This window comes from Amphibalanus amphitrite, unplaced genomic scaffold, assembly GCF_019059575.1.
Source record: "Amphibalanus amphitrite isolate SeventyFive unplaced genomic scaffold, NRLGWU_Aamphi_draft 001113F_arrow, whole genome shotgun sequence".
NCBI lineage: Eukaryota > Metazoa > Arthropoda > Thecostraca > Balanomorpha > Balanidae > Amphibalanus > Amphibalanus amphitrite.
Window position 1 is genome coordinate 135,729 of NW_024882607.1, and position 22,243 is coordinate 157,971.

General features: G+C 51.3%; 1 protein-coding gene across 2 annotated transcripts in view; it reads left to right on the plus strand.

The window, feature by feature from the left end:
* The first annotated feature begins 6,020 nt into the window (after positions 1 to 6,020).
* The window catches only part of LOC122370246 (probable nuclear hormone receptor HR3), a 74,011-nt gene continuing 57,788 nt past the window's right edge, over positions 6,021 to 22,243 (plus strand). The window contains exon 1 of one of the 2 annotated variants that reach the window (XM_043345679.1): positions 6,021 to 6,517. In XM_043345679.1, the coding sequence (XP_043201614.1) occupies positions 6,301 to 6,517 (217 nt within the window). In that variant the 5' untranslated portion in view covers positions 6,021 to 6,300. The remainder of the gene's footprint in view (positions 6,518 to 22,243) is intronic. The other variant, XM_043345682.1, reaches the window with a different exon arrangement.

A 22,243-nucleotide genomic window follows, 5' to 3' on the forward strand; every position in this document is an offset into this window, starting at 1 on the left:
TGAAGTTGAAAACCGCTTTCTTGGATGGTTGAGAGGGAGTGTTGAATGTGAATGTTTGTTTACTTTTTTTCTTATTTATTGACATTTAAGTAATAACTACGGTTTCGGTTTCGACTTTCGTTTTATGCATTCGATATACATCTTTGCACACGATTTGTATTCTATGTATATTTCCTGTGAACTTTGGCATACACTTCAGATAGATAGGTAGCTAAGTATGAATGCGCAATTTAATTGATGTCTATCTCTCTCGAATATAAAACACGCGACCTTTAACCCTAGAACGCCTAGGGGGGGGGGTTGTATCAACCCCCCCCCCCCCTGAGGTTTTTTTCGAAGTGCACGCTAAACGGCTTGTCGTAGCGGGCTGAAATTTTCAATACCCTCTGGGGCAACCTTTGCGCATCTTTTGCCGAAAAAAAATTGATCGGGTCATGTCAGGTTACGGAGTTATGACGTCATAAGAGGTACAGCCTTCGGCCGGATTTTCACAAACTGAGTGCCAACGCCCGAGGTTTCCTGCCGGTGGTACGGACATCGGTTGATGGATCGTGATGAAACTTCCCATGCATGTTGGGGCAAGTATTGGCTATCATATGGTATAAGAAATTTGACCGGGTCAGGTCAGGTCACGGAGCTATGACGTCACAAGAGGAACAGCGTCCGGTACTATTTTTGAAAAGCGCCCGAACCACTATTTTGCTAATTCTTGTCACCTCAATGGGAATATGCAGCAATATTAGCTTCTATAGGGAGCAAATGGACCTCCCAAATCCAAAAATACAATCAGATTTCAAAAATTTAAATTTTGATTTTTCGAATTTCTGCCGCCGACTGTGACCTTGCCGACTTCCGGCACTCCCAACGCGCCATTTTTAGAGCTAGGGAAACGAAATACATACCAAACGATAGAGAATTGATCAAGGAACACGATAGTGAAGGTTTCAAGTCGATATCTCCCACCGTTTTGCCGCAATCGCCGCCGAAAGTTGAAAAAAGTCTATTTTTCCGAAAATTTGACCTTTGACCGGTCAAAAGTAGGTCAAATGTTGACCTAGGACCAAAAAATATACCACCAATCGCGAGATCTCGTTGAGAGCAATCCGTTGGTTTTTTCCGCTAAGCTCTACGACCTTCCGTTTCGAAACGCCAGGGGGGGGGTCGTAACAACCCCCCCCCCCCCTGGTCGTTCGTGTTATGAGAAATGGCCTGGTCGTGCGAGGGTTAAAAAGTCTCATCGAGGGTGTGCCAGTGACGATGCAGGCTGATCCCAGGATCAGGGTTTTGGGGGAGGAATTAACCCGCGCCGGGCCGATGCTGCGCGACTTCCGCGCCGGGCCGTGTGTGTGTGTGTGGGGGGGGGGGGGTATTTGAACACCCCCCGTCTAACTCGGCTTTGGGACACGTAGAGACACTCGGTAAACGGCATTCGAAAGAGCGCCAAAAATAATGACGGAAGCACTTCGGTCATTTTTGGGTCAGGTCAAAGGTCAAGTCACCAGAGGCCATCAAGGCATCAAAGGTCAAATGTAGTCCATTTCATCAATTCTGGAAACTGCCAACGGCTGGAACCAATAGAGGTATAGCGCCGCGAAAAAGTGCATTTGATAGCCCTTTTACAGACCTTTCTAAGTAATGTTCTCAGATTTGACCTCAGGTTTAGCCTCCAGAGAGCAAAAACTGTAAAAACAGCCGTTTTCAGGAAAAAAGGTTTTTCGGTAATACCATTGGATTCAAGCAAGCCACGACAATACTTTTGCAAGCATCTTGTTCCTCTCGTCGAGCAGGGTCATCAGTTGAGCTTGAAAAGTCATTTTGAAAATTTGACCTCACCACAAGGTCATGACCTGACCGGAATGGGTCATGTTGCATATCAGTCGACCTGTATCGTCGAGTTGAATACACCTGGTGTGTTTTCATCGCTCTAGCACGTCTCGATCAAAAGTTTTAACCAAAAAAACTGCTGGTGGCCGTTCATGACCTGATATGACCTGAGGGGTAGGTACACAAAGGGGTCATAGTTGCATTTTCCGATTCAGTGTGTCAGTGTGTCAGTGTGTCATGGACCGATAGTTGAGAGTTTTGAACACCATTCGTCCACAAGAGGTGCATTTCAATTTGCTCCTATTGACTTATAATGGAGAGGTCGCAAAATTGACCTCACTTTAGGCCATTTTAGGCCACCGATATCAAAATTCCGAGATATACATTTTGTACATACTGTTACTCTTATCAATCGCTGAAAGTTTCAAGGCGATCGTTCAGTCGGTGTAGCTATGACGAGGATTTAAACTTTTTTCTGGGGTGAGGTCACTTGACGTGACCTGGTAACCTGACGTTGAAAGCCCTGTGTCTGAATTTTTAACAACATGTGCGGAAAAGATGCATGGACAGGTGTGCCTAAAACGGCGTCGCTCCGCGCCGCTATTTTTGAGATATCTGCGAAAATCGCAGGGGGGTGTTCAACCCCCCCCCCCCCCGGCCCGGCGTGGGTAAAAATAAGAGACATTGGACTAGGCGGCCACCCGAGGCTCAGCCGGTCACGATAGACACCGGGCAGTGGAATGAGTGCACAGGCTATACCTATGCGTCCAGTCTCTTAACCCGCGCGGGGCCTTGCGAATTTTTGCAATATCTCAAAAACGGCGGCGCGCAGCGCCGCCAAACTTTCATTACCTTTTCTTACATCAATTTGACACGTTCCCTGAAAATTTGAGCGAAATTCTTCGGAATTCTTGAGAAAATGACGTTTTAGTGACGTCATGTTCGCCATTTTCGCATCAAAAAACGGCAAAATTTCAAACGCCGCTAGTATCTTCATTTTTAAGGGAATCAAGACGTAACAAAAAAGGTTATACGTGATTCTACTTTGTTTATTAAATCACTATCTCGGTTGTTTGAAAAAAATATTGATTTTGGCCCAATTTTTTTTCTAAAAAAAAACTGACTTTTTTGGGAAAATAATTATAAAATCCAAAATTTTGCATGTATAAAAAAACCGGAATATATGTCAGAGAAGTGGTCCATGTGCACCTACATACCAATTTTTAGAAGAATCGGTTCAAAAATGTGGGAGTTATTCAAAATTGTATGACGTCACGAGAAACACATTTTTTGAAAAAAAAATTGGAAGTTCTAGACATCTTACGGAAACAAAAATAGCACCATTCGATTCGCCGTGAAAAACTGCATCAGATAGACACCTTTTTAGGCCTTAACAACCAACTTCAAAATTTGACCTCACTTGACCTGACCTTGACCTGACCTCGACCTGAAATTCATCCCGATGTGGTCCATATCACCTATTGAGTGTGCCTATTGAATTCTGTGAATAAAATGACCCATAAAACATGTGTCGCACATGCCCTTTTCTATATTTTGTTTTGGTGACCTGACCTGACCTGACCTGACCTTGACCTTGACTTCTGAATGATATTGTATGCAACAAATATTGTCTTGGTAGCCTAAGAACACGTTTTGGGCAATCAGTCTCAGTCCATGACTCCATTCTTCGGCAACTACGGTGCAAGGCCGATACTGTAGAAACTTGCAATTTGTACCCTTGACCTGACCTTGACCTTGACCTCAAACTTTAAATTAAGTACATGTTTTTAGTCGTTCATGATGAGATCTTTCGATTGGCTTTTGAATTTTCCAAATCGGACCATTAGTTCGGAAGATAACAGGGGGGAGGGGGTAAAATTTGCCCCCCCCCCCAGCCCCGCGCGTTCGGCTGGGACCCTGCAGCCCCGCGCGGGTTAAACGGTCACCCCACAGCATGCCCCTGAGGAAATTCCCTGTCAGATGAATTTGTCCGGACGGTCACCATCCAGCCCGGATCATGGTGTTCGGTGTAATTAAAGGGGAACGTTTGAATGTCCTGCCTAGTGCCTAGATATCATAGAGATCAGAGAGGCCGATTATGCCTAACCGACATAACTTAAAGGGACCCTCCCACCTTAACATTAGATTTGAGTTGAGATAGCCAAAATGGGGTCCCTGGCTCACAATTACCGGTTTCGGCACTCACAATATCGAGAAATGCCTTAAATCGGAAATATTGAATTTCAAAATTGCAGCATTTTGATTCAGAGGGGCTAATGCATAGGAATACCCCTCTGAATGTGTGACGTCAGCGCAGATATCTAACGATTTTTAACCCGCGCCCGGCTGGGGGTCCTGGATTTCCACGCCCTGCTGGGGGGGGGGGGGTGTTTGAACACCCCCCCCCTTGTAACTCGGCTCCTGGGCCACGTAGCGATACGCGGAAGGCGGCGTTCGAAAGAGCGTCAAAAATAATGACGAAATCACTTTGGTCAATTTTTTGGTCAGGTCAAAGGTCAGGTCACCAGAGGTCATTGAAGGCAAAATTTCGCCGATTTCTAGGTCGAATGTCGAAAATTTCCAAGAAGCCAACGCATAACTCGGGAACCAATAGAGCTACAACGCCGCGGAAAAGCGCATTAGATAGCCCTATTAACGCCCTTTCTGATTAATTCTCTCAGATTTGACCTAACGTCAACGGTTTTGCCTGCAGGGGGCAAAAACTGCAAAAATAGCCGATTTTTTCGAAAACAGTTTTTCTGCAATAACTTTTGACCCAAGCCTTGTACGAACTTACTTTTACCGGCATCGTGTTCCTCTCGTCAAGACGCATCGAATGAACTATAACTTGACCTTGAAAGGTCAACTTGAAAATTTGACCTCAGGTCAAGGTCATGACCTGACCGGAAAGGGTCATGTTGCATATCAGTCGATCCGTATCGTCGAGCTGAACACATCTAAGGCGTTTTCATCGCTCTAGCATGCCGCTATCAAAAGTTATTTGCGAAAAACTGTTAGATACCATTCGTGACCTAAGATGACCTCAAGGCATACACAAGGGTCACGGACACCATTTTCATGTTCAGTGTGTCTAAACCACTTGTAATTCGGTGTTTGGGAGTGTTTATAATGTCTTTCATCCAAAAGAGGCGCATTTCAATTTTCTCCCATTGACTTATAATGGGGAGGTCGCAAAATTGACCTGACCTTAGGTCATCGATATCAAAATTCTGAGATATACATTTTGTACATGCTATTGCTCTTAGCAATCGCTGAAAGTTTCAAAGCGATCGGTCACTCGGTGTAGCTATGACAGACATTGAAATTTTTTATGAGGTGAGGTCACTTCAAGTGACCTGGTGACCTGACCTTGAATGACCTTGGTCTGAAATTTTCACAACATGTGTAGAATTGATGTATGATAAGGTGTACCAAAAACGGCGGCGCGGAGCGCCGCCGTTTTTGAGATATTCGCGAAAAACCACAAGGGGGGGTGTTCAAACACCCCCCCCCCCCAGCAGGGCGCGGGTTAAATGTTTGACTAAAACGTTTTGTAGCACGCGGTGGTATATGCTGCGTTGCGCGCAACAAATGCCGCACTTTTAAATATAGTCGCTAGGAACAGCGGAGATCCCAAAAAGTAAACAAAAGTAAAAGTCTAATATCTTGAAAACCGGTGAATATTTTTCGATGAAATTTGGTAGATATTCGTTTTTGCTCTTTCTGAACCGAGCGACATCACTTTCATGCCAATTCATTAAGTTTTTTGAAGGTGGGAGGAGGGTCCCTTTAAATAAAGACGGTGTCTTTCACTTCTCGGTCCACCTTACGCTTATGATATTTCATAATTAGATAGGTAGGTATCGAAGTGTGGGTCTGGGACCGTAGTAATGGCGGATCCAGAAAGGCAGTCTTATCTCTGCGGAGTGCGGGCCGCAGGGGGCACACCTACCCCCCCAAAAAAAGTTTTTCCAGTTTCGAAAAACAGCTCGGACATTGGATTTGGAATTCATACGCACTTCCATGCATTTTAAAACAAACTTTTCCTTTTCAAAGCTGTTTTATTTTCCTTTTGTTCTCGAAAAACCATACATTTTCGTCGATTTCAGTAGCCGGTAGCCGCGGGGGTGGCATTATTTACCCCAAATGCCCCCCCCCCCCCCCCGGCCGTTCCCTGAATCGCCGGTGGATCGTAGAAGGGTGAGAAGCAAGATTGGTGGTTACATACAAAGGTGAAGACAATTTTTCAAGACAAAATCAAAAAATTTGCATTTATTTTAAGTGTCAAGTGAGTAGGTACAATGTGATATATTTTCTAAAAACTGTATGGGCTCAACATGCATTTTCTTGCCATTGGCTACTTACCTGACATCTGGTGGTAGTAGTCCCAAGCAATGGTTCAACGGCCCCTGGCTTCGGTAGGCTAGTTCAGGCTCTACTCGCTAGGTGGCAGTGTCATACAGGTTTCGGCGATCGATGCTGACCGGCTGCGCCAGCTCCGACCCATGTGAGAAGCGAGTACAGTTATGTGTAGTGCGGCAGGGGTTCGGCGGAGACGCGTGTCCCAGTGCCCGGCTGGTAGTGGCGCGAGCTGTGCGTGATGTGTGCTTGACAGAAAAATTTGCGAAACAGCCGGAGACTGCGATCAAAGCACGGGGGAGCAACTGCGGAGTGATGCCCAGCACCATCAGAGGTCAGTGAACCCTTGCCGGTTGACAAGGTCATTGAACCCGGGATCAGCTGTTCCCGCCTTGTTATGATATGCGCGGGAACTGGAGTAGCGCGGGATTCTGAGGCTGGAATGAGGGTGTAATTATTGTTTTTGCTCACAAGGGATCCTGCCCACATGTTCCAGCAGCCGGATAATCCGTATTTGCGAAGTTGTGGCTTGTTGAACAGGCTCTTTTTCATCAATGTTGACGTCGGTGCCCGCCGTGCGCCGTGCAGGTCGCATCTTCAATTAATTTAAGTTTTGAGAAATCTATACGATGCACTCATTTGAAATTTTGTGAGCATTAAACGTTCGTAGCAAGATGCTACTGTGTAACGATCATTTCTTTACCGTGAGTGACATAAAGCATTGCCTGCTTGTGGCACGGGCGTCACCTTCTGAACATTATTTGTAAGGCTCTGGCGGGTTATTTTAGATTATCTCAGGCCATGGATGTCGTTTTTTATAGACTTGATAAGGCCGGAATCCCACCAATATTCTTAGAATTTTAACGTTAGCCCTGTGGCGATGCATGGTAAAAATGACTTTGGTACCATAACATTAGCTATTAGAGCCCTACCAATAAATTTCGGAAAGTGGCACTCGCGTCTAAGCCATTCTTATCATTTAATGCCATAGGTTTAAGGTTAAAATGTCCAAATTATTGGTAGGGCTCTGCCTACCAGGCTTTTTCATAAAAAGGCACCAATGTTTGCTGCTAATTCGATAATTTACGTTTAATAGATGCTAACTGATATTGATTGGATTGACTGGCTGATGCATAGACCTCATACAGAGGTTTATGGCTGATCTTATCTATGAACAAATTCAGAGTGGAAAGCCTGCAATACTGAGTTGCTGTTCTTGCATCTCCATATCGCCATGGATGATGGATGCGGGATCCACGGGTATTTTCTTGGGGGGGGGGGGTGAGGGGAACCGGCAATTGTATCACTTGTCCATGCGTTTCCACGACCGCTTTGTTGGAAGTTGAATTTTTGCGGGCATGACCGATCCTCGTCGGATCCGTCTATAGACCGAAACTACTCGTTGGGTGAGTAGGTTTCCGTCTACATATTTTTTAGTTAAGATGCCAGGTCAGTATAACAGCATCCCCCGGCACTTACATGAGGTTACTCAAGTTAGCATGTTAATGATATTGTTTTACATCGGTGCCTCAGTTAACCCGCGCCCCGTAGGGCTACCGGCGGACCCTACCACCCGTAGGGGGGGGGGGGGCCGTTTCGGCCCCCCCCCCTAAGATCTCGGAAAGTTACCGGCCGATTTTCAAAATTCAAACGGCGTTCGATAGCCCCACCCGGGAACTACCTTGTGACCAAATTTCATTGACCTAGGTCAAAGCGATGACGTCACAGGTCAGGTCAAAGGTCAGATTTTCACCGTTCACAGGCAATTCAAGAAATGTGCTGTGAAAGCGAGTAAATTGGTAATTTATTGAAAACCATCGATGGTACATTGTTCGTCAAACACATACCTTGCTATCTGAGGTCACTGATACCAGGTCAGGTCACAGCGAGGTCAGGTCACCGGGGGTCACAATATGAATGTGTCGTGTGATACATGTTTTATGGTCCATTTTACATGACAAATGCGATTATATGGGTTAGGCAGCCTTTGGGGCCACCCTAGGTCACGTTTTTGTGAAGGTCAGGTCAAGGTCAGGTCAAATTAGGTCAAATTTCAAAGTTAATATTTTTTCATAAAATGGGTATCGATTCGATGCAGCTCGTCACGGGGAGTCTAATGGTGGTCTTCGTTTTGCTCTACGAGTTCTAGAATTGCCAAAAATTGAGTTTGAAAATTTGACGTCATCATTTTTGAACAGTTTTCTCGCTATAACTTGGCCAAAAAACGAGGTATCGATCTGAAATTTGGTATGTAGATAGAAGATGGTAGGCACTATCACATATATTCCGGTTTTTTCGAAATTCAAAAAACTTTTTGGAATTTTTGGCGAATATATCCAAAAAAATGTTTTTTTGATTTTTTGGGGTCAAAAATCAAAAATTTCAAAAATTCGAGATAGCAGGTTTGTAGCCCTGTCAATTCTACACCTTTTATGTCTTGATCATTTTTCTGTATCTTCAAAGCTGTAGTCCTGACAGGTCTTCTCGCGAAGGTCTTTTTTCGGTCGAAAATGACAGAACATGACGTCACTCTGACGTCATTTGTGGCCAACCTATCATAGCCTCTGGAAAAAATTTTTGGTCACAATGTGTAAAATTGATGCCCGGAGGGGTCCTGAAAGTTTGGTGGCGATATCTCCAGCCGTTTAGGAGATATCGACCGAAAAGGACAGGGGGGGCCGTTTCGGCCCCCCCCCCCTACGGGGCGCGGGTTAACTGTTCCCGTCTTCCCAATTCCCGGCCATTGAAGCTCAGCTTCGATCGCTGGACGGCTGGCCTGTGTACCCTACCGTAGGTGACATCCAATGCATCCGTCCAGCCCGCGGTCAATGCACCCGCCAGTCAGTGCATGGCGTGCGTGCACGCACGTGCGCACCCCCTCCCACCCCCGCCCACCCGCTGTCAACTCAGGCCGGACACCGTTTGATGCGCCGCCACCCGGCCAGCTCACGTGACCCAGCCGGTGTGGTCGGCACACGGTCACGTGACTTAGATAATATCAGTGATTGTGCTGGCTACCCACCGTATCTTCCTTGCTCTGCGACTGGGGTATACGTGAATGGGACAGCCAGCAGCCACTTTTTGATACGGAGTGCGTAACTCATTGAAGTCTAGCGAGAATATTTTTGAGGTATGCATCTGTTGCTGCAGGCGAACGCAGTTCATACATATCTTTCGTGATTTTTGATTTATGAAATGAAGCTAAAGATCGCTCAACGCAAGGAACATTGTATCTTTATTTTCTTGTATAGTCATTATGATAATTGTCATTTGAATACGTAACATATCATTTGAGAAGTATCGCTATTTTCTGTGATCGCCCTGGGTCGTCGACATTTGACACACTTTAGTACCTCGCGATGCATTGTCGATCTGGAATGCCATTCAAAATGTATACTGAACATGGTATAGCGAATATGATGCGCGACCTTGCGACGGGTCCCTGAAATTGAATGGAGAAGCCATCTAAATAAATTAAGACGGTCATCGATTATACCTTGCAACGTTGATGGTTAATTATAACGTGTGCCATCTATGCAAGGCGGCTGGATATGAACACCGGTGCCTCTAAACACGTTATCATGTATCCGTCACGATTATCGTGCAGATGTTCCTATCTAACCTCAGGTCATATTGCGTATCATTTCATCGCCTTACTCGTTTTCCGCCTGATACATGGGCGATACGGAGGTAGATATCCTACATGCAATTCATGTGGGAGGGACAGTGACCGCGGGTCATCACACAATGTGACCAGTGCATGAGGTAGCGACAAATTTCAACTCTTTATTTCCACTTCGTTTGTCAATTTTCAATAACCTGACACAACTACCATACGGGAATAACAGTCACGGCTCATGAGTCTAAGTCATGACGCCAGGTAGCGGCGGTGGCGGATCCAGGGGGGGGGGGGGGGAAATGGGCATTTGCCCCTCCCAAACGGCATAATTTTAACATTACGCCTATGGACGAGGCATGGAAAGAATCGATAAATTGTTATGGTTTGCCCCCCCCCCCAAAAAAAAACTCTGAGCTGGATCCGCCTCTGGGTAGCGGCAGACTGTCAGTTGATAGACTTGTTTTGTCTATCATGTCCTGCCCGGTCTCATGCCTCATATGCCTCCGTGTCTCATATACTGACGGACCGGCTCATGGCGACAGTTAGTAGCAGACTTTGACTCGATTGTCCGGTCAGCAGACTGCTCGACCAGCAGCAGCAGCCGGTATGCAGACTGTCTCACCAGCAGACTGTCCACCGTTCATTGTCTGGCCACCGGACTTCCCGCACTCAAAACTTTTTTACTACCTCCTGGAGGGTTCATTTTCATCAAACCAGCAAGATAAGAGTATATTGAAAGGGTAACTCTTTGCTACCATTATGTGCATAGTAACGGTACGTGGTTAATATGAACTTATTCGCCAGCGAAGAGTATTATTACCATGTAAATATCAATATTACTCTCGCGATCCAGAACATCACGAAAACTCTTTCCTTCTGGGTATCGTGACTCGTGTACAGATAGTCGTTTCATGCGTGGATCTTGTTTACCCTCGTGAAGATGATATTTGAAATGGAATCACTCAGCCAATCAGAAACGAGATCGGCCGTTTGCGGTTTGAAGGCCGCGCGCATCTGTCAGTTTTCGGCCGTTGGTCTCCGAGAGAGGATGTGAGCAGTGTCGGTGCCGCGCGGCGTGGCCGTTGGTGATTGTGCTTGCGTGTTGTTCATCGCCTATAGAGCCTCTGTGGACATTTTATTGTAAGTACCGATGTGCTAGAGCATTGCATGCCGTTGAGTGGTGCTAATTTGACCTGGTTAACAGGACCCCGTGCACGGCCACGTGGCCTAGGTTGTGAGTACGTACATTAATTTTGTTGTGATGCTACAAGTTTATGCATTTTGTTGGTGACTTTGAAAGAGCCTTGCACTGTAGTGATCCAGTCTCATTATCTCACGCAGACGGGCGACCACCCAGGGACGCCGTCGCTCTCTTCAAATATTGTGCGCTGTGCCTTACCCAATATGAGGGCGCTGAATGTCTTGTATTCACATTCAAAGTGCATTCAAGTTGTATCGTGGTGTTTATTTACCGCTTGTGCATTGCTGAACGCTTCGTATAAATTCGTATGCATAAGTGAAGAGTCTCACAATGTTCATGGCTGGTGTGCCCCTCGTATTGTTTGTACGGAAGCCAAATATACATTGTTGCTCTTGAAGCATGTTTTTTTAGTTGGTGTGAGCTCCGGTTAACAGAAGCTTCGTGAAGCTTCTGAAGCAAGCGTCGAGTCTGTTACCATCCTCTGGGGGGTTTACACTAAAGGAAAGAGTAAACATTACCATGTGACAAAGGGTAGGCCAGAAGAATATACTCTCTGTAGGAGGGTAAAGCACAGAGTAGATGATACGTTACTCCCTAGAAAAGGGTTCCGTTTAAGATTTACCCTTTCAAAGAGTGTAACCCAAAAAATGTTACACTCTAGACAAGAGTAAATCAAAAGAGTTTACCATTCAGAAGATGGTAAAAAACGTCTGTGTGTCATGTTACCCCTCCCTGGCGAGTTTACTCTTCATGAAAGAGTAAAATTTACCATCTGGAAGGTGGTAAAAAACGTCTGTGTGTCAAACTACCATGCTATGGCGGGTTTACCCTTTAGGAAATGGTAAAAAAGTTTTCAGTGCGGTTTACAGACTGCCTGGCCGGCAGACGATCCGACCAGCAGACTCTCCGGTCAGCAGACTATCCAACATGTAACAGACTGCCTGACCAGCAGACTGTCTAGCGAGCAGAGACTCCGGTTAGCAGACTTTCCGGCCTATATACTGCCTGACCTGCAGACTGCAGTAACTGTCCGGCTTGACTGTCCACTGTCCAGCCAGCAGACTGTCCGGCATGCAGATTGTCCGACATGCAGATTGTCCGACATGCAGATTGTCCGACATGGCTGTCGTCAACAAAGTCGAACCTGTTGGCGACAGCACGTAGCAGCAGACTGTCCTGTCAGCGCAGCATAATGCCCGGTCTGCAGACTGTCCGGCTAGCAGACTGTCCAACATTCAGACTGCCCGGTCTACTGTACTGACTGTCCGACTTTCAGACTGTCCGATTGACCACAACACGTAGCAGCAGCCTGTCCGACCTGACTGTCTGATATGCAGACTATTCGACCACCTGACTGTCCGGTTCATGGTGCCAACTAGTTAGCAGCAGTCTGTCCGGTTAGCAGTCTGTCCGGCCTACAGACTGTCCGGTCTGTAGCCCGTCTGGTCTACAGACTATCCGTTTGACTACACCGGGCAGCAGCAGTCTGTCCGGCTGTGTTGCTGGTGTGGGCGGGGGCGGCGGTGTCTCCGTCCGCGCCGTCCGGCTCGCCGCCGTAACGGGTCACCGGCCCCGGGGCTGCTGCCGAGTGGTCGCTGCCGCCTCAGCCGCCTCGTCCACCCACCGGTCACATACGCCCACTACTCCGCTACTCCGCTACTCGGCTACTCGGCTACTCCGCTACTCCGCTACTCCGCTACTCCGCTACTCCGCTACTCGGCTACTTGGCTACTCAGTGACTCGCTACTCACTACTCTGCTACTCCCTACTCGCTACTCAGCTACGCCGCTACTCCGCTACTCGGCTACTCAGCTACTTGCTACTCCGCTACTCGCTACTCAGCTACTTGCTACTCTGCTACTCCCTACTCGCTACTCAGCTACGCCGCTACTCCGCTACTCGGCTACTTGCTACTCCGCTACTCAGCTATTCTGCTTCTCCGCTACTCGCTTCTCCTCTACTCCGCTACTCAGCAACTCAGCTACTTGGCTACTCAGTGACTCGTTACTCAGCTGCTCAGCTACTGGCTGCTCCGCTGCTCAACTACTCTGCTACTCCGCTACTTAGCTACTCAGCTACTTGCTACTGAGCTACTCCGCTACTCAGCTACTCCGCTACTCCGCTACTCCGCTACTCAGCTACTCCGCTACTCCGCTACTCAGCTACTCAGCTACTCCGCTACTCCCTACTCGCTACTCGCTACCCAGCTACGGTGGTGGACTGGTCCACCGCGCTCCAGCCGAGACGCCGCCATCGACAAACGCGCGGCGAACAATGGGCAAACAAGCTGGCCTGTGGTCCCAGCGGTGTTGAACAAACATGGGTGGATGGTGTTCCTGGGACCAGTGAGGCAGTGAACGTGCGGAAGGTACTGGAAGAGATCGCACTCTGCGGGAAGGACTTCGTATTTCCATTACGGTCGGTCTTAGCCAATCGTCGGCTTTTGATTCTTCACGAATTTGTGCTCATTGCTCAATCTCGAGCCCTCAGCCCATGGCAGCGTCACTGGCCCCTTGGGATTGGGTGCAGCTCCGGATGCAGCTTGCGAGCATAGTGAATAACTGCACGTGGTCAGCCGGTGGTTGTGCTCGATTAGGAGTCGAAGTGGAGGAATATATGAACTGCTCGGGGTCGTACATGAAAGAAACGTGACTTGAGACGTTTTCAGACTATTTTAATCGACGTTAGGCTGGCAGCCCCATGCTAGAGTAGCTCAGACTGCATACCAAAATTGTAGACCTAATGTAAAAATATCTAGCAACACCATTGATATGCCATATTCTTGGATATGCTGCCCGTAAGCTAAGTGCAGTCCGTAGACCGTTCTCAGTGCGCCTTCTGCTATCTATCTTTATCACCAGCCGCGAGGCACGGATGCGACTTGGTTCAACTGGAAAGCATTGGCTCGCAGTCATTTGTTCAGCATTATCCAAACAATGGTCACGGAATCGCCTACGGGTGGATCTATTGAATATTTAAAATTGATAATTGTTCCAAGGGGTCGTTCGGGAATATGACGTCAGCCAGCCGTGAGAAGCTGCGATTCCTCCTTCTGCTCGCTTCAACTCACGTGACTGGGAACTGAGTCCGGGTACGTCTTGGTACCCTCAGGTACCGTCATGTGCCGTCCCGGCTCACCAGTTCCGTACCGGCCGGGTCGGGTCAGGTCAGACCCTTCCAGCCAGCCGTCCATCAGTCCAGTGTGGCGTTTCCGGCCGTTTTTGTGGGCACCGGGACTGGCCGCCGCCGCCGCCTTCCTGGCTCCTCCCCTGCTCTACCCTGCCGCTCTGCCGGGCGCGCCTCTGACTTTGTGACCCAGAGAGGAGCACCGTTAGGCCGGCCAGCTGGTGCCGCCGTGTCGCCGTGCCGTAGAGCCGCCGTGCCGCAGAGCCGCCGTGCCGCAGAGCCGCGACGCTGCGTGGTGCGCCGCACGTGCGGCGGCCGGCGCGACGATGTTCCTGGTTACTGGTCGGTGATCCCCTGTTCCCTGACCGGCAGCTCCTGGTCTGTAGTCCATGGCCCCTGGTCTGCGTTTCCTTATCCTTGGTCTGGTCCGCGTTTCCTCATCCTTGGTCTGTAAGTGTACAGTGTACACCCTGGGCCTTGGTCCATGGTCCGTAGTCCGTAGGCTCATAGTCCGTAGGCTCATGATCGGTCCTCGGTCTTTGCCCCTAGTCCCTGATCGATGATCGCTGGTCCTTTGTCTGTGGTCTCTGACTCATGCCCCGTGTCTCTGCTCTATGGGCTCCTCTCCATACCTGCTCTTCTAGGAGCGACTGCCAGCATTGAGCCGGCCGATGGAGGCGGAGGTAGGCGCGGCAGACGGGTGCCAGATCGCCATCCAGTGCATTCACAGCTGTGCTTTGAATGTGGTCATATTGGGTTGGTGTCGCGAATCGCAACAGACCAATATCTAGCTGCTCGTCGCTCATCTTCTTCACGAATTAGATAGCAATCTGTCATCCAAATAGCTCAGAGAGCTTGGCTCCGATAGTCTGCAGCATGGGCCCGGAACTTGATCAGGAAGGAGGCTGAGAGTCGTGGCAGATTGAACTGACTCTGGTGAACAGTTAGCCTACGGGATCGAGCTGCAACTACCTACTTCTGCAGGTATAATAAGATTGTTCAGTAGCATAAATAGCCGATGCTGCTGCTCACTGGCTTGAGGTGGTTACCATCATCAAATTAAAACAACTTCTGAGCCTTGAAGCTCTGCTTCGGAACACCGTCACACTTCGTGATCAGCTAGGTTAACGGCAGCACTCCATGTGTAGTGCGGATGGCTGCGTACTCGACTCCTCACAGCCGGTCGGCCTGTTATGCCGAGTAGCACGGTTCGTCGGCAGGGCGGCCGCTCGCTGCCTCCACTGACGGACTAGCTGCACGGTTGGCCGCCCGGCTCGACGGCCTCAGTCGCGCCGTGACGCCATTATGCAATGACACACTGACTGGCTGGGTGACGTGTAATGTGATATAATTACGCGCGCTCGCCGATGGGTAATGATATACAGGCTACGAACACTATTGGCGGCGTAATTGGCACCTTCGGGGCTCCATGGTGCCTCGTGGGGCGCCTCGTGGGCCGGAGGTGAGGCCCGAACAAAGTGACGAATAAATCTCGGGAATGGCTGCCGGGCCCGGTCGCTCGCGCCCCGGTTTGCCTTTGTTGTGGCCGCGGCCGGTCCGGTCGCCCCTATAGTCCTGCCCATGTGTCGGCTACACTGTCCATCAGCCGCCCTCGACTGGGCAGCGTCCTGCGCTGTCATGGGGAGGCGTTGCCATGTGTTTCGGGACGGGGGAGCGGTCGGTGACCCCTGCCCTTCACCCCGGCGGCTCTGGCCGTCAGTCACCGCCGCCCCCGCCCCCGCGGCGGTCCCTCTGTCCGGAACGTCGACTGCGATGATGAACCGACAGGCGCGTCGACAGCGGACAGCTGCCGCTCGCGACGCGCGCTCGTCGCCGGGAGAGACGGCCGCCCCACCGCACCGGTCGTTAGGTGCCCACTTCCGGTCATGTTCGGTCGTCCTCTGCGTCCTCTCTGAACCACGCTGGTGTCCGGTGGTCCACGAGACGCGAGCACTCGGCCGGAGCAAGGGTGGCGGTGAGGGAGGCCTCTGGCGTTATTGCCGGCACGCTGCTCTCATGATCCTCAGCTTTACTTTTGGCAGCAACAATCAAGAGACATGAGACTGGCTGGCACGTTCATGTAAGACGGGAACACACATTTGAGCGGCATTGCAGAAAAATGAAATTTAAATGTGTCACGCCGGTGGCATGCTGTTTGGCTGACGCATTTTAGACTCTTCCCCACGTGGTTGGCGTAGAATGCCCGCCGTTGGGGTGCCCACCGAGGGAAGGGGCGGGGTCCAGGAGGGTCCGCTTTCCTTGGCATGGCCCGGCACTCTCAGTCCGTCTGTGGACAGAGATGAACGGCCAGCAGAGGCGGGCTCCGTGCGTCACTGCAACAATGTATGGGACGGGTGGGAGCTGGAACGCAGCCCTTCATTAAACCCATCAACACCTTCAACTGGTCCCAAACACCGCTGCCAGCCAACCCAACCAGCCGTGAGTTCACATGGCTCGTATCGTGGTGCGCCGCTCTCTGAATAAATCTCACTCCTGGCGTTCGGTAGAAGTTCAGAGTTGGCCGTCTCGCCTCCACCCTTTCTCAGCCGCCTCGTCCCTCGCCTTGGCCGCCCTCCTCCATCCAGTACCGTTCGAGGCACAGCGGCGTCCGGAGGCACCGTTAGGCGTGCGTGAGCGGCCGGGCCGCGCGTCGTCACTATAATGGCCAGAGAGGCGGTCCAGCATGGCTCTGTCACCACGCCCGCCGGCGGCCAGCCTTCGGGCGCCGGCGCACCGCTGCAACAGCAACACAGGCCCGCTACGGCCGGCACTGCCGCTGCTTCTTTGGTGCCTGCTGCTGCCTTTGTATGTATGACCCGAGGCTGATGGACCGGTGCGTCACTGCGCGATGGGAGACCTCAGCGTCATGAAGAGCAGTAACAGCAGAGGCGGCAGTGCAGCAGCAACAACAGACGGTGTTCATTACAGCCGGCCTCTGTCCAGGCCACTCCAGTATCCAGTGGAGCGTCCCGAAAGTGTTTGGAAGGATGTGGGCACCGTTAGTGAACAATTACCGTCGCTGCACCGTCGAGCCTCCCGACTCAGCGGAGCGCGGGCGGCGGGCGAGCGCAGTGGGGAGCCGTGGCCCGCTCAGCCGACCAGAGGGTCCCATTGGCTGACCCCGGGTCACTGACGCGATATTGGCGGTCACGTGGACTGACCTGAGGTCACACGCGGCCGCAGATGGGCTGGGAACTCGGCGGTACGGTACCGGGACACGGCTAGCGGTACCGGGTCGACCGTGTGTGCCTCCTACGCCTGCCTGGCTGTGTCCCGGTGCCTAGTAACACGAGCTGGTAACATTGCTGCCTGGTAACACTTAGCTGGTAGCACTGCGCTGGTAACACAGCTGTCTGGTAACACTGAGCTGGTAACACCGTTGCTTGATAACACTGAGCTGGTAGTACTGGTGCCTGTCAAAACTGCGCTGGTAACACCGCTGCCTGGTAACACGCGCTGGTAACATAATGTGTCGCGGTCTTCCGGCCAATGGGGCTGTACTCCGCCTAATAGTTAGTAAGTTTATTTGAGTGCTTAGAGCCAGCGGTGTGGATCGGTATAGTGGCCTGGAGTCGTGCTATTGTTGGCACCGCTTATGCTGTTTGTAGCAATTGTTATCTCAATTTTTCGGTACCCTTAAATTGCTGGCACGAGTGGGCACACTACAGATGCGGATACGCAACAAAATTTCGTCGCAAAACTTGCAGTGATATGAGGTTTTCGTTGCTATTATCACACTTGACCTCAAGTTACCTCATAAGGCTGCTCGTTAAGCCTTAGCTCGTGTACTACGTATCTCTAGGATCGGTCATGCACTTGTTCGTTTCCGACAGCATTCATGTAAGATAGAGCAAAACAACATGTGTTCTGTGGATAGTCGCCGCGACTGGTTTTATGGTGTCTAGCGTGGCATGACATCGGCTGTATGGCATTTTTTGGTGCCACAGCCCTTGCGCCTCGATTTCCTTTCCTTGTCTCGATGTTTGATATATTATTCCGTGCTGCCTAAGGAGTTGGACTCTAGTAACCTTTATTTTTGTTGTATTGTGCTTGCTCGTCCAGGTGGTAACCCAGATTATGTTGTTCACTCCAGTTTGTCATCCGTACAAGTTGTCAAATTACAACGGCTGAAGGCGCCAATCCTTGTCACTCTGCAATGCAACTGGGTAAATTATACCAGGAAACTCGTCGTACGATTATGCTGGGTCTGAACGCTTCCTGTGGTAACAGAGGACAATGACCCGGCGCAGTTTCGGGCCCGGGCCTGGGTTTGGCGTAGTTGCTGTTCAATAAAGCGCTGGTCGCTAAGTCGCTGGTCTGTTCAACAGCGTGCGGTTGCTGAGTTGCTGGTCTTGCCTAGCAACGTACCGCTGGCTGCTGTTCGCTGTTCACTGTCCAGTAGAACATCACTGGTCAACAGGGACTACTGCTGGAATGGTGGCTGACCTGACCTGGAGGTCACTGAGCTGCTGGTTAGTGTCCAGCAGGGCGCTATTGCATCTGGCTGCTGATTCGCTGGTGAACAGGGCACCGCTGATGGTTGCTGGGCTGCTGATCCTACCAAGCAGGACGCCATAGGTCGCGTCGCTGTCCAGCAGAATATCGTTATAAGCTGCTAAGGCTACGGTCTTGCTTAGCAGTGTGCATCTGGTTCGCTGTCCAGCAGGTCGCCGCTGGTCACTGTCCAGCAGGCACCGTCACCGGTCACTGAGTTCCTGGTCTGTCCAGCCGAGTGTATCTGATCCCTGACCATCCGTGTGCCTCTGATCCCCTGTCTGGCCGGTATGGTGTATAGCCACCGCTACCATGCCTCCACCACCCGGGGTCGTATGGATGACACACTTCCGTGTTTGTGTCGGGCCTCCGTAGAGGAGCTGCGGAATGCTGCTCGGCGACGAAACCTGTGCTGCATGGGGATTACTGCATGAGGACAGATTCGGCCAGAGCTGCGGGTTTTGTTTGATTATGGAATCGCGTGAGATTAGCTGGCTAGTGGCTAGTGGCTACTTTGTTTTACGCTTAATCCTAGCTTAACCTTTAAATTGGATTATCTAAAATACGCACCCAAGTTAAGCACAGAACGTGATCGTCTCTCCTCGCTTGACCTGACCCGGAGGTTATATCGAGGTCAGGTCACCAGACACGCAGATACCTGCTGTCCTCTTGACCGGGATGCAGGCATTGGTTGACCATTCCTGCACATACATGCACCGCACATTGCGGATTTTCCAGTCACATTTGCATTGCTAATGTCTCTGAATAAGTAGTTACTGGGACACGGGGGCTCGTTTCTAATGGTTGACTGGCTGGCCAGTGGCCAGGCACGGCAGGATCGGTTCCGCTGGGCCAGAGCGGCTCGAACCTTTATTGACACGGGCTGCCTCGCTACCTGGCCCGGAAACTAGGAGACGTGTGCACGATTTACTGGCGGTGCTGGGTGTTCCCCCCGCAATGGCGTCGTTTCTTGGCCACCTAACGCGGTCATTGCCCCTGGCTGTTTAAATCCGCGCTTTGCGTCAGCCAGCCGCTAAGTTCTGGGGTTTATTTTCATTAATTTGAACCGGCAATGTATGCTCGAAGACTGAACTGCACGTGCACGCCACACAATCCTGTTATGTTCTTCCTCACATTTCTTTATTATTTTGTTTTCCGAACAATGATCAATTATCGAACAACTTTGCGCACTAGAACAAAAACGCTGGTAATTTTTTACAATGGTCTCAATTACGCCCGGCTGGCGTCTTTTTTACCGTTCCATACGGTCGCTTCCCTTACGCCTGTGGCCGCTCCATGAGTGGTGGCACATATTCCGCCGGTACCTGCACCACCTGACGCTGCTGAGACGCCCGCGGCGCGCCTGGAAGCGTGACCGCGCGCCGCGCCGCGCCGCCGCGCCGCCGCGCTGCGCCGAATATGGGTCATGATCACGGCGCGACCGCGCGGCGGCGGCGGCGGCGGCCAGCCGTGACGGCGGCCGCCGGCCGTGGTTACCGGCCATCCTGGCGACTCGGGGATCAGGGACAACGGGCCGACACGCTGCTGTTGGTGGCGCCGACGAAATGAACGGACGGATGGACGGACGGACATTGGAAATGAAATGAGATGATGAACTTGGGGGGATTGACGGAACGGATCGGACCGGAACTGACTGACAGACGGATGGACGGACGGACTGACGGACGGACGGGCGGACGGATGTACGGACGGCCGAACTGACAAATGGATGTACGGATGGACAGATGACCGGAGTTTGCGGGATATACGGAACGGACGAACGCAGGCATGACATTCGGGACGGACGCACATACGGACAACACTTGGCGCCGGCAGCAACAGAAGGAAGAGAAATGACGCCGAAAAGCTACCCGGAGTTAACATGTTGATGGACCAGTGATGACAGCCCACATGTGTTCGGAAATCCTGAAAGCGTCGCACGAGGCGAACAGATGCCGACGAGCGCTGATATGTGATCCAGCTCTGGACCCAGAGCCCGTCTTTTTCACCAGCCGTTGTTTATCAGCCTGTGACGTACCGGAATTTTCTCGCGGGCCTATTTGGTGAACAGCGCCATTCGTTCCGGGCGATCCTCGTTTGAACACAGCCTGTCAACATCGATCTTCGGTCGACGCCAAGCGTTTGCGTGACGGGGGGCGATTGACATCAGTGGCTGACGGGCTAAGTGGTGTCCGCAGTGGCGCCGGTGTACGATCCTGCGCCCATTTCAATACGGCCCGTGTCGGACGGAGAGTGTTTATCGTGTCACGGAGCGTGGCCGCGCCCCTCGGTACAGATGACCGCGGGCGGTGATGCGCGCGCCGCGCGGTCCGTCGCGCATTCCGAGTGCTCACGCGTCGCACGCGCATTGGACCGTCGGTCGTCAGCGTCCACGTCCGGTCCACGGTCGGTCCACACTGGTCCACGCCACTGTGGACTGTGGACTGCAGACTGCGGAATGCAGACTGGTTGTCTTTATGTGGGCGTGGCGAGGGGTCGGCACTGCTCGACTTGGAACAATGCTGGATCGCGCAGGCCGGACAGGACCCTTCCGGTGTCGGTCGTTGAGAGCGCGTTGGATAAAACCTGAACTCGGCCCCAGCACAAGACGCTCTATGCTGTGCCGCTATGGGTCGGGACAAGGATGGGATGAGGGCGGGACAGTAACCTGAGATGGGACGGGGCTGGGATGAGCCGTGAGAATCGTGACCCGAGTGGAGCCAGGGATGAAACAGGACAAGACGTTCAGACATTTTACATAATGCGAAACAAAAGCGCTGCGAACCTGAGGCGCCTGGTGCGTGATATGTGCAAAAAAAGTTTTTGTCCACATGAGTGTCACATTGGTTTGAAATATATTGGTGTGACCGACCCGCTAGGATATTCTCTGCTCAGTGCTTAATGTCTTACAAGTGTTTTTAGGGAAAGGATCTCACCTTTGCTCTTTAACGATCCATTTTTAACCATGATGTTTAACAATGAAAAGGACAAACCTTTGTTCTTAGTTTTTTTACCCTTCCTTGCGAGCATCCTGACTTTTTTCTCATACCTAATCCCTAATCCCTGGGGAACTTTGACCCCTCACATTCCAATGCATCACATTCAGTTTTGACAGACCCTCCAAAACAACCCCGGTCCAGGAAGCGGAAGCTGAGAGCAGTTCCGCCCCGTTCCCCCGTGGTGTTATGTTCCCCTTCCCCCTCCTAGCCCTGTCATCATCACCGCGCGGTCGCTCCCCTTCCCCTCACTGCGGGGCTCGTCCTCACTCCTTCCCTCCCTCCAACCCGCGCCGCGCGGCCCGCTTTTTTGCCGCGCGCGCGCCGCAACGGCGCGGCCCGCTGCCCCACACCCGGCGGTGCGACCCGCTACGCCGGCCGTTACCCAGGCGGCCGGCCGGCCGCGCCGCCGCGGCGCTCCATAGACACACTATCGTCGGCCGCCGAGGCCGGTCATTCACCCCGGCCGCGCCGCCCGAGCGTATGACGTCACGCTGGGGTAGTTCGTGGAGTGCCCGCCGCGCGGCAGCACCGTCCGGCTACTATGGCGCTGCTGTCGGTGGGGGAATCTGGAAGCTTGGCTGTGGTAACAGATGATAGAGGACGCTGGTAGTAGCAGAGCAT